General features: G+C 38.3%; 1 protein-coding gene, 1 long non-coding RNA gene and 1 other non-coding gene across 3 annotated transcripts; 2 read left to right on the top strand and 1 right to left on the bottom strand.

Moving 5' to 3' along the window:
- The first annotated feature begins 493 nt into the window (after window positions 1–493).
- Window positions 494–4,193, top strand: LOC133023838 (C-reactive protein-like). Its single transcript, XM_061090910.1, has 4 exons — window positions 494–639; window positions 1,092–1,153; window positions 1,837–2,044; window positions 3,409–4,193. Exons 2-4 carry the CDS (start codon window positions 1,102–1,104, stop codon window positions 3,812–3,814), a joined length of 666 nt encoding a protein of 221 aa, XP_060946893.1. The 5' UTR covers window positions 494–639; window positions 1,092–1,101; the 3' UTR covers window positions 3,815–4,193.
- Window positions 4,194–4,478: 285 nt separating this feature from the next.
- trnat-cgu (transfer RNA threonine (anticodon CGU)) lies at window positions 4,479–4,550 on the bottom strand. Its single transcript has one exon. It is a non-coding gene; the product is annotated as a tRNA-Thr (tRNA).
- A 2,343-nt stretch (window positions 4,551–6,893) lies between these two features.
- On the top strand, window positions 6,894–11,103 carry LOC133022788 (uncharacterized). The gene is made up of 2 exons (XR_009683028.1): window positions 6,894–7,025; window positions 9,178–11,103. It is a non-coding gene; the product is annotated as an uncharacterized LOC133022788 (long non-coding RNA).
- Window positions 11,104–12,446: the final 1,343 nt, after the last annotated feature.

The raw sequence follows: 12,446 nt of genomic DNA, 5'->3' as shown, positions 1-12,446 counted from the left end.
TGATGTTGTCTCATAACCTAGCCTTGAGTAGAAAATGTCATGCTCCTTGCCATCTCGGCTGCACCAAATTAACCATAACAAACTCTCTCTAGACTCTCCTATCAAGACAGCTGTGAGACTGACCATCGTTGTGACGCACACACATTTCTAATTTGTAGATTAAATATTAGGAAGGAAAAGGTTATTATTAAATCATTTGTACAAAGCATAATATCTAGCTAAAACTACTCATATCTTTATTGTTAAGAGTACAAATATAATTTGAAATGCTTCTATCTTTATTTGTTTAGAATTCTGTCAGCACAGACTATAGTTCAAAATTTGAAATCCTAACAGTAATCCTTTCTGGAGGACATTGTGTGACGTGGAGATGCCTCGACGTCACACAGAGGTGTGAAAACCAACCAGAGACACAAGAGTCAACTCCTATTGGTCACACTGTGCCTCATGAACTGTGAGGTCACCAGGCCAATATAAAGCCAGGTCTCCCTCTCTTCACTCTTCTTTTCCTGCATCACTGAGAGGGAAGAAACCTGTTTTCTCCAGCTCACATTTTCTCTTTCCATCCGACTCTTCAAGAGGAGCACAAAGGTTCTGCAGGAGAACTTCAAAGAGCAACTGACCAACAGAACCACGAAGGTAGGAGCCACACCACACCAGCAAGACGATTTCACAGAACTGCAAACTGCACAGCAACTTTTTTCCCCTTTCCACAGACGGGTAACACAACTGGGCTTAATAATCATACTCGGCTAAGCAAGACTGTTTATTCGATTCCTTGTGATGTTTATAAGTTTAATTTGTGTTGCTGTGATATTGTGGTTACAAGTTATTTGAAAGTTAATGTAAGTTATGCTCTCCAGTCTTTCCTTGCATGCATTCCAGAGAGGGGGAGGGGGTGTTATCTTTGAAGCGGCCAGTGGTGGGGCGCAAGCAATTAAAAACAAAACTGTTTAGATGATACAGCTTTTCAAGTTTGTCCATTTTTTTCCATTTATTTTAACCATCACTGCTTATAGTTTTTACTTCAGTACATGATGCGTGCAGAGAAGCTGACTGAGTTGATGAGTAAATTGTCTTTCTTTCTGCAGATCTGACAAGATGAGACTTCTAGTCGTCTCTTTTCTCGTCGCCATCTCCGCAATGTTGGCTGGTAATAGTATTCCTTTTGTGTCTTAACATGTGTTTATGCATACAATAATATTTATTACATTTTATTCTTAATGTGAAGGCATCAAATTTGAACGTGAATAAACTAACTAGAGCTAAACTATCAGACAATTACTTAATGAACAGATATATATCGGCTTGTTGTTTTGTTTTTATGTACAGTGCACCAACCACACCATTGCAATTTCCAATATATGCAAATATATGTGGCAATAAAAAGAATTCTGATTCTAATTCAGTTTTCTTTATCAAATGATGAATCTTTTCAGTGGGTTTTTTCAAGAAAATCCAATTTAGAAATTGGACATTTCAAAACTATTAATTAAGACAATTATTGTTATCAATTTAAGGATGAATAATATTGTACTTACAAACTAAGTCTGTCTTCAGGTGCATTTAAACACCACAACATCCCTCTGTATATATGACCTAAATAATTTCTGTTTTCAGGGCAATGAATATTTTCAGTAACTGAGGCATTTAATAATCCGGACCACTGTGAAGGACAGGCTTTTCCCTAAATCTAAGAGTATTTTTCAAGTTGTAAAACATTTGGGAAACGGTGATCATTATAGACCATTGCAAGATTTTAACTTTTCGGGCCCAGATAATGTTTGTTTGTTGCCTGCTCTTTCGTAACTCCTCAACGAATCTCTGGTTTTTCAGGGAGCGTCGTCATGAAGACCCTGGTGTTCCAGACTGAGAGCAGTGACAGTTTTGTTGAGATGGTTCCCATGAAGCCCCTGAACCTGAGAGCCTTCACTCTGTGCATGCGTGTGGCCACGGAGCTGAAAGGTGAGCGAGAGGTCATCCTGTTCGCGTACCGGACACAACACTACGATGAGTTGAACGTGTGGCGTGAGCTGGACGGCAGGTAAAGTACAAACTGTTGGTGCTACTTCCGCTCTACCACTCAACACGTCTATTACTAGTTAGTTACTTCTAACAGTAATTTATCCACTAACAATACATCACTTAAAACTATACTACTGCTAAATATACAACTTCAACTAACAATACTTTTGATTCTACCACTGCTATTACTATTAATGCTATTTCTTCTTGTACTAATACTTTACGAAAGATGAGTAATTATTGAATTGCAACTACTTGTCCTACTACCTAGTACCTACAACTTAAAACTAACAACTGCAATTGACATTACAATAAAAATAGAACCATTGATACTACAATAAATAGTAGATACTCCTAACTCTACCAATATGCTTACTGCTACACTAATACTACAAATTCTCATAATAATAATAATAATAATATGTGATTGCTAATAGCTCGACAAACACCACCACCACTAATACTACAACTATTAGTCTTACGACTGTTACTACTACAGATATAGGCTTCTAATAGCAATAATACTATCTCAGTCACCCATTTACCTCACCTCTATACTTAACTAATACTTCTACAAACAACACTACAATCTACTGCCGCAACTATGAACAAAAGGCTACAATATATACTTCTACCCCATTACTACCACCACTTCCAGCCCAGTATATAGCAATATAGTACTACAATGGACAATACGCTACTATTGAATGGCAATTAAATGTCCGCTACTATGAAGATAAAAAAGAATATTGATTTAAAATTGGATAAAACAAAATGTAATATGTGGTTAACAATTAAAAAGTAATATTAGAACATGAATTATTTAGTGTCAGCCATTTCTAAAAGATGAGTTTGCAATATCACTATTCCATCTATTACTACATTGATTACTACAACTACATGTTCCACTTCTACAAATAACACTACTACTAAAAGTACCCCAAGGCCAGTTATACTACTGCTACAATTAATACGACTAGTAACATGTAATTGGAAATTGATATATAGTACTGTTCACTTATTGTGCCTCTTACTAAATAACTCATGCAATGTAATACCACAGCCTGTTCACACAATCACGCATGTCTGTACATTTCTGATAAGACAACTGTTCACATTTAGGAAAGGAGGAGATCCCCTTTATAGGTATTCTCTTCAATCCACATTCAATATTCCAGCTTCTGAGAATGCCCAGCACTTTGTGTGGTTGTGAAACTTTCTTGCAAGAAATTAAACCGAGGACAGTTTGACAACAATGACTAAAACATAAATACTTTCCCTTCTACTCTTACTGCTACAGCTACTGTAAACACTAATGCTTATACTTACGATACTGCAAAACGACACTGTTTTCTGTAATGTATTTTTATTTCTGACATTCAGATTGTCCTTTCACCTGAGTGGAGGCATTGTTTACTTCGACATCCCTCAGATCGGGGCACTTGAGACCCACCTCTGCTTCACCTGGAACTCTGGCTCCGGTGCCGCTACCGTCTTCATGGATGGAAGGAAAAGCTTGACCAAGATTTGTAAGAAGGGTCACACCATCCGTCCTGGGGGGACCGTCATCATCGGGCAAGATCCGGACATCTTCATGGGCGAATACGATGCCGGGCAGAGTTTCGTTGGGGAGATCTCAGACGTTAATTTGTGGGACACTGTCCTGCCGGCCAGCACAATCCAAGACATTTATACAGGGAAGAGAGTGGCAAGAGGAAATGTTTTCGACTGGGAAACCATCGATCTAAAAATCAACGGGCAGGTAGATGTTGTAACGCGAGAGCTGTAGATTTAATGCTGGAATTATGCGGCCAATTTACACCTGAATGACATTTGTGAAGGTTTGTTGATCAAATGTATGTCGAAATGTACCAATGTCAGTGGGATTGTTGTTCAGTCCAATAAAAAACATTTTGACAATGTCTGTTGTGTTGGAACCAATTACATGAAAATGTTAAATAGAACATATATTGGTTAGTAGTAGTAGTTATTGTCATGTTCGACAGACCACATCATTTGACCTCATTCCAATTTAATGATCAGTTATTGATTTGCCCACTGTACTGATTTTCAGATTTATGTTTAGCTCTGCCTCAAATGCCAAGTCTGCATACCTTCATCAACAGCATCCTCCCAGGGTACTGTCAATTCTACAAGGTACAAAACCGGCAGGGTGCTGGACCAACTGTGGGGGTTGTGTCCTCCCTGTAATGGAAGTCACAATAAAGAACACAATAATGTGGTAACAAAAAATAACTTTGGGATTTTGTTTCTTAACTATTGAATAATAATTTGTCAGTTAAATTCTTTTACATATTTTCAACTTCACAGGGCTGAAATCAGAACAATTCATTAATCCTTTATTTCCTTTTTGTCATCATGCGAAGAATAATGGTTGAGTTTACTATCTTAAATTGATTAAGAAAAGGACTGGGGTCACACCCACGATCCGCAGGCACGGACGGGGTTCGAACCCGCGATCTTCGGTTTACGAGACCGACGCCTTACCACTTGGCCACCGCGCCTGGTAATGTGAAAAGGGCTCTTCGTCTCTTTTTATACCCAGGCTCTCATAGGGGTTTAGCTGAGGGACATTTTGTGTTGAGTAGCGCCTGCTCTCCCGCACGCCACATAGGATGAGATAAAAAAAAAGAGACTAAAATATAAAACTTAGCTGGACAGCTTTGGTGAATGTTGCCGAATGTCCCAGAAGATGCCATAGTTGATTACAAACAATGTTTCATCAATCATATTTTTGACTGTGGGCCGAGTTAGAAAAAGTGTCAACTTTTGAAGGGAGATTTGGCGTAGGGTCCAGACTATCGCACGGGAGAAGGGGACACTAGAGGAGGGAACACACCAGGGGGTTGCCAGGTCTGCGCCTTTCCTAAGGGATTTTGTTGTAAGAAGAAAAAGAAAAGTTAGGTATTCTACAAAATAAACCATCGAGCTGAAATAATTATAACACAGTATATCCACTGCCTATTTACACATAAAATACACATGAAAATACAAACTAAAATAAAGCATTTGGAGTGGTCATCAAGACTAGAAAGGGGCTATATAAATACAAACCATTTATCATTTAAACGTGTTCGTTTTTTTACTTTATCTTCCCTTTCTTATTCCAGAAGCAAAAATAACATGCATTTCCCTATTTATAGCTCATATGCACTTAGAACCAAGTCTACCAGCTACGAGAGGAATCATAATAAAAAAATATTTGATTCAGAGCAAACTCCACATCCCATACTCCATTTGAAATTATCCCTTTCTACATTACATTACATTACATTTCATTTAGCTGCAATTTATTCAAAGCGACTTAAAATAAGTGCATTCAACCATGAGGGTACATACCAAGAAGAGCAAGAATCAAGAAGTGCCATTTAGTGCTACAAAACGTTTAGATTACATTTGATTTCATTTACAAATTTTTTAAATTATTTCTACCGACCTCCTTCTTCTTGAATTTAAGTTCCCCCCAAAAATGTATTCACTCATTATCTACTCACCACTATGCCGCTAGAGGGACGGGTGAAGTGTTCGAGTCCACAAAACACTTCTGGAGTTTCAGGTGTAATCAGCGTTGCAGCCAAATCCAATACAATTGAAGAAACTGGTGACCACTTCGTCATGCAAAAACATGACATGCCTCCATACTGCCCCTGTGGGGTCATCCAAGTGACAGTAAGCCCCAACATTCAAATTCGCCTCGATATGGCATCATTTACCCCAATACATTTTTTGCTGAACTATCCCTTAAACATTGTTGTTAATATCGTGCTGCGATACATTGCTGTGTGTATCATCCATATATATTTATATATAACACAGTTGGTATCATACAGACTTGATTTGACGTTGATTGTAAAGAAGCATTTAATTTTAAACTAAGAATTTAGTAGCACTTAAATAGCACTTACTGATTGCACTTTGTAGTTTTGCTTTTTTTGATGAAAATGGTACTTTCTTGATTCTTGTCGTTCTGGGTTTGTACCCTCAAGGTTGAATGCACTTATTGTAAAGGCAGAAATATGCTACTCCGACTCCTTTGCGCACGGAGGGACGCACGGATCCCACAATGTCAATGTCAATGTCAATGTCAATTTTATTTATATAGCATATTTAAAACAACTTGGTTGACCAAAGTGCTGTACAGGATGAGTGGCACGGTCAAAGGACAGTTACAACGTAGTAAATTAAAATTCAAGTAGTACATTAAACATACATTAAAGGAGACATATTATGAAAATTCCACTTTTGTAGTGCTTCTACACGTTAATTTGGGTATCCAGCATGTCTACTGCATGGGTGTGATATGGTCTTTCTCTTTTGTCCTAGTCAGCAGGCGAGCAGCAGCATTTTGGACTAGCTGCAGGCGTTTAATGGATGCTTTGCCTAAGCCTATATACAGGGAATAACAGTAGTCCAGACGGGAGGTTATGAATGCATGTATAATTGTCTCTTTTGTGGTAGGTAGGCCTTTACTTTTGCAATTTGTCGAAGTTGAAAAAAGCTACCTCTGACTACTGAGGAGATTTGTTTATCAACATTAAAAGCCCTGTCAAAAAGAACACCAAGACTCTTGACAGTTGGGTGCGCACAAGAAGCCAACGGACCTAGATTGTCCACATCTTGCAGTTCAGATTGTCCAAAAACAAAATGTAATGTAATATAACATCGTTTCAGTCTCATAGCTCGTGGTGGGTCTACCTTGGTTACAACTTATGGCTCATAATCAAAATCTCTATTCACAAAATGAATGGAAAGGGATTTATACTTCCGGAACTACGCTGATGAGCTCTATTGGGTTGGTCTTTGTCACGCAGACCTGGCAACCCGGGAACTCACCCGGAAGCAGCTGCAGCGGCTCAGGGCGGACGGGACGACTTCAGTCCGTCACTGAAACAAGGTGGCTGCTTCAGATGGGGAAGTTAGGAGCTCGTGTTTCGGGTGTTGGGGAGTCTGTGCGGACCTTGTGAGGAGAAGCTAATGCTGTGAGTAGCATGACTCTCGTTTTGTGAAAAATCCTCGTTTGCTTGGTGGACATGGAAGAGGAAATAATGTTAACAAGCTAACGTTAGCAGCTACGATTGGTCTTCAACACATTTGGGGGAAAAACTGTATTTACCTGCTAGTTTAGATTCTGCGAGAGTATGCAGCTTCATTGATCAAGTTAATTACTATATGTTGAATGATATAACTGTTTTATATTATACATTATGTTGCTGAACATTATTAATAAGGTCTTGTAAACCTTGCTGCATACTTCCATCCTGTCACAGATTCATACAACTTGAATGAAAACGCCCTGATAGATAGAACATGCCAGGAACACATGAATTCATACTTCCTACGTGTCACCGTGTTCCCTTCTCTTATACAGCACATCAAACAGGACATGTCATGTAGTACAGGGCCTTGTGGGAAGATTGGTTTTCCAGTTGTCATAATTATAGCTAAAGATTCATGCTCAGTATTTGAGCAGGGAAATTAAACTAAGAATTCTCCCTGTTAGTCAAGCTTCTTCTTTCGAGCTGAACGATAATCAGTAACTAGAATTTCTCATTTAATCGGCCTGATGTCATGTTAAGGTTTTACATTTAAATGTTGCTATTCAAAATGGAGATTACAGCTAAATCAGTCATGAGTTGTTGAGGGACAATCAGTTTTCTTTAAATCAGTGTAATTATTGTGATATATGTGATTTTTTTCATTACAATCGAGTGAAGACTTTTTCAGGAAAGCCCCATTAGCAAAGTTTTAAAACACTACACAGAGGACAACTTAGCCTAAGTCTCCAGGTGTTAACAGTTTGTCCATGCATTAAAGCAAACCAGGCTGTTGAACTTGTTTTGTAACATATTTACACCTGCATGTGTGCTTCGGCGCAGGCCAGTGTACAAATAATAATTCAATAATAATATTATTATTAGGGTTGCAAAGGGGCGGAAAGTTTCCGGTAAATTTCCGTTAAGCTAAGCTAAGTTAAGTTAAGTTAAGCTCGGGAATTTTGAAAAAAAAAAAAAAAAAACTACGCATATTACCATCACATGCACAGATAATTTCCAGCATCCTGCACACTACAGCAGGGCTATTGAGGCCTGCTGTAGTGTGCAGGACTAGTCAGGTAAGTTCCGATGATATTACTCGGGGAAATATATTAGCGTGCTGATTGAGGATTGTTCATCTGTTCATCTAGCCTATTTCCATTGATTTATCCATCAATTGTAAAATATTTTTACAGACGATTCCAATTGTTTGGCTAACTATTTATATCTCTAGCATTGCATTAGTGTTTTTTTACAAACTTTTTTCTCATCTTATTCTACAGAACAATGCCACGTGCACTATCTCATGTGTGGAGACATTTCACTCCATCCAATGTAGAAGGAAAGGCTGTGTACATTTGCAAATACTGTGCAAAGACCTATGTTAAGAATGACACAACAATGCAGAAGCGTATAGTCAAGTCCCCAAAGTTTCCTCAGGACTCAAATCAGCCTATAACAAAACAAAATGTTTATATTTATGTCTGTATATGACAAGGTAAATACAGTTAGTATAAATTTCCCACAACATTTCCAGTTTATTCCCGTTAATTCCCATTAATTCCCATTAATTCCCGTATATTCCCGTTAATTCCCATGGAAAGTTTCCAACTGTGAATATTCCCGGAATTTTGCAACCCTAATTAATATATAATATTATGGTTTGGTTGAATTCCTATTGCGACGCCTTCTTTAAAACTTGGAGAAACTATCAACACAAAGTCCACGGTGTAAAATGTTGCCCTCCCTGAATTTCTGAGTAATAATGCAAACATTTAAATATAATATGCAAAAAATACAGTAATAGCATAATAATAAAGTAAGAATATTATTTACCGACATAATGGAGCAGATATATACATTGAATCTGTGGACAGTTAGCTAAACTTAACTAAACTGGACTAAACTAAACAGTTTGTGTTTGCTAGTTATGATATGACAGTGTTTTGTGTTTATTTGAGTTTTTTATCAAGACTTGGCACTAATGGAAGCAAAAATATTCTGGCAACAATACCACCATGGGAAGTTTAAAGTTTCATTCTACAGCAAATGTTTCAACATTGACCTTAGATTAAATTGTGTCATGTTGTTGTTCCAGTCTGATCTGCAGCTCAGCCCCCCCGTCTGCTTAACCATGCCACTGGTCTTGGATGCCGTGTGGGCGCTGTGGAGCATTGGAGCTGGTATCTATGACTACTTCCATACCAGCGCCATGGAGGAGAGGATCCACACGCTGGAGAACCTCCTCTCTATCCACCAGTGTGTGATCACAGCCCTGTCTGCAGGCTTCATCCTGCTCATGATGTACATACTGTGGAGAAAACACTAAAACCTCACCGTCCTGGGCAACTGATGCCACTAACTGTTGTCTTGCTGCAGGACATCCTTTTTACCTGGGCTAATTTCCTTCCAGGTGTTGGCACAGGGACATTCTGATTCATACAGCTGTTGACACTTGAGGATGACGTGTGTTCAATGAAGGTGTCCAAGGTGAGGTCAGGAGCACTAAAGAGCAACTAAACCGAGGACTATGGCTCCATCAGGACATCTTGTCCCTGCAAACTTGTCGTTAGTTGAGCTGCGTCTGTCTGTCTGTGTTTTTTTAATGTTACAGTTGCCTGAGTCATCTACAGACCAGTGTCCACATTAACCCAAAATCACAGCTGCTTCTCAAGGCAACTTAGCACTTTGACCTTTTTTTGCCAAGCTTGAAAGAATTCAATGTCCAGAGATTTTACAACCTTTGATTTGCTACAGAAGCAAAGTGCGACTAGTTGCCGCTAAGTTTTCTAGCCATGATATCACAATGTGATTACTTTGTTTTCAAAGATCGGTAATGATGGGTTTGTTTTTACATATCGTTTTTTTTTTTGTCTGAGTCATTACAACTTCATTATTTCTGTCCAGTCTCCTCTGTTATCTCTGCTTTGTTCTCTCCTCAGATCTCACAAAGTAGAGATGAATAATAATAATGAATTCCACTTTGGATAGACTGAAAAGTAGATAAGTCTGTTATCTGAAGCTATTGATGCATTTAAGTTCACTGAGCAGTGTCTAAAGAAAATAACCAGTCAGTTGAATATGTATAGTTGCTTTCAGACATGCACTGAAGTCTGGACATTTTCCTGAACTCTTCTGGAGGGGCTGTATGAGAGAACTCAAATGTCTCCATAAGTTGCTCTGGACCTTTTACAGAACTTTAACCCGCCTGCCCTAATGCAAAATGTCAGAATAAGCCTATATGAGAATACAGCAGGGAAATAACTGGAAAATTCACAGCAAGCAAGTATATTGATGAAAGAATGCAAATATGTCAATATGAAAAACAGGAGCCATACACACAGAAGACACAGACTAAGAGATTCAGAAGATTGTGGTGATGTGAGGGCCGACACAAGTTCCTGTTCTTTCCACAGTAGGATTTATATATTTTTTCATATGTAAAACACAAACTCCAGGAAATGTCCCGACCCAAGTTTCTGGACATTCTCCAGAGTTCGTGTCTGACAAAAGCTTATGTCCGGCAGGTGGTAGGCAGATCGAGGCTTTGAGGAGAATATGTCTCGGCTGTTAAACTCTGGGTGTTTTACAGTTTTAACTACAGTAGAATAAGAGAAGATAAACATTCAATTCCAACACTGGGAAATGAATAAATCCGTTGTGGTTCTTTTTCTTATGCTGTCTAATGTGTTTAGGAACTGCAGCTTGTGTGTCTGTGTGTTTGCATTTACATTTTTACCAACCATGTTTCCAGGATGTGTCATTCAGGATTCCCCTTGCTTTTCACACTCTGTTAAAAAAATGTGATCAGAGGATTTAATCAGATGTATTGATCAATTGCTAACTCTCTGTGCTGCATCTGCTATCGGACAGACCTCTGCCATGGCTTCTTCTAAAGGGAATATGAGTGGATAATAAGCCAGAACTTTGCTTTTGCCCACTTGTTTGTTTTAATTACATTTTTCTTTCCTGTTCTGTTAACTGAGTTGTTTTTAAATGGAATAAATTAAATTATGTTAAATGATGGGAGGAACATCATGGTATTTTTGACATTTTTAATCACAGAATGTATTTTAATCTGTAATATCATGTGCTCTTTTAGTCATTGTGAAAATAGAAATTGTGTTTGCAGAAGGAGATCTTTAGAAAGCAGAAAACATATCGCAGAAACATTTATGCATTTTAACTTGTATTCTGGTGGTAAGGAAAATACAAATAACAGTTTACACGTCTCATCAGCAGGTAAGCTAATGATACATTTAACAAGGTGTCCTTCTTAGGACGAAACTCAAAAGTGAACAGTCATACTGTCAGAGATTTTTCTGTTGACTGGTTAGTTATTGTTCAGTAACACTGGAAATATCTCACCAGTGTGTGAGTTCAACTGTGTGCTCATGAGCTATTTTTGTCTTCATTATGAGTCATGTGCAGGACACACTGTGCTCATTTTTAACCAAAATGGGGGAAATTATTACCAAGTACAAGTTGTGTTCACACAATCATCAGCTGATTTAACATTTGGTACGAAGGCCCCCTGAGATACATGGTTATAAATATTTTATGCAGAGTTAATATGAAGAAAATATCCAACATGTATGGCTTTTAGTTAATTTCAAGGCATTTTGAGCAGAGTAGGATTAACAATATAAAAAGCAAGCAATACAAATAATCATATTGCAACTCTTTGGACAGATATTGCAATGAATCCCAATTTTAGAGGGAATGCCTATTTCATTCTACTGAATTGGAAAAACATCCAATGGCGGTTTTTAACAAGCATTTCACTTATTTTAATGAGAAATTGCAGCTTGTGCAGCTTGTGCAATTTGGATATTTTGCACTTAGCCATTTTGCTATTTCAGTAATATTTGGATAAATTCGTCAGAACTTAATTTCCATTCCCCCCGACCACCACCTCATTCTGCACCTGGAACTGGATATATTGATATAAGTAAACTCCTGCATCATGTCATAGTTTTCTTGTGTAAATTGTCAGTAATTATAAGTAAAAAGTACGATATTTACCTTTGAGATGTTGTAATTTTGTAATAAAAAATTGTACGTAGGTATTTGACTAAGTTACATTCCACCACTGATTAACTCCAGTGTTATTCGGTGGGTTTTCCTCCAGACGCGGGTCCCTGACCTTATTTAGAGCTGCTCTCCATGCTGATGCTGCAGGCGGCAAATGCGCCTCTGAGACCGGACAAACATTCCCACCAATCAGAGCGCAGCCTTTTGCAAACAAGCACGGTGATTGGGTGGAGCGGTTAGAAGGCGGGATCTTTCAACTGAAGTCACGGTGGAAGTGTCAACCTACATTTGTCAAGTTGTCCGTTAGACCACAGAAAACGGATATTTGTCGTC

This window comes from Limanda limanda, chromosome 17 (genome assembly GCF_963576545.1).
Source record: "Limanda limanda chromosome 17, fLimLim1.1, whole genome shotgun sequence".
NCBI classification, from domain to species: Eukaryota; Metazoa; Chordata; class Actinopteri; order Pleuronectiformes; family Pleuronectidae; genus Limanda; species Limanda limanda.
This window is presented reverse-complemented; position numbering and strand designations above follow the sequence as displayed.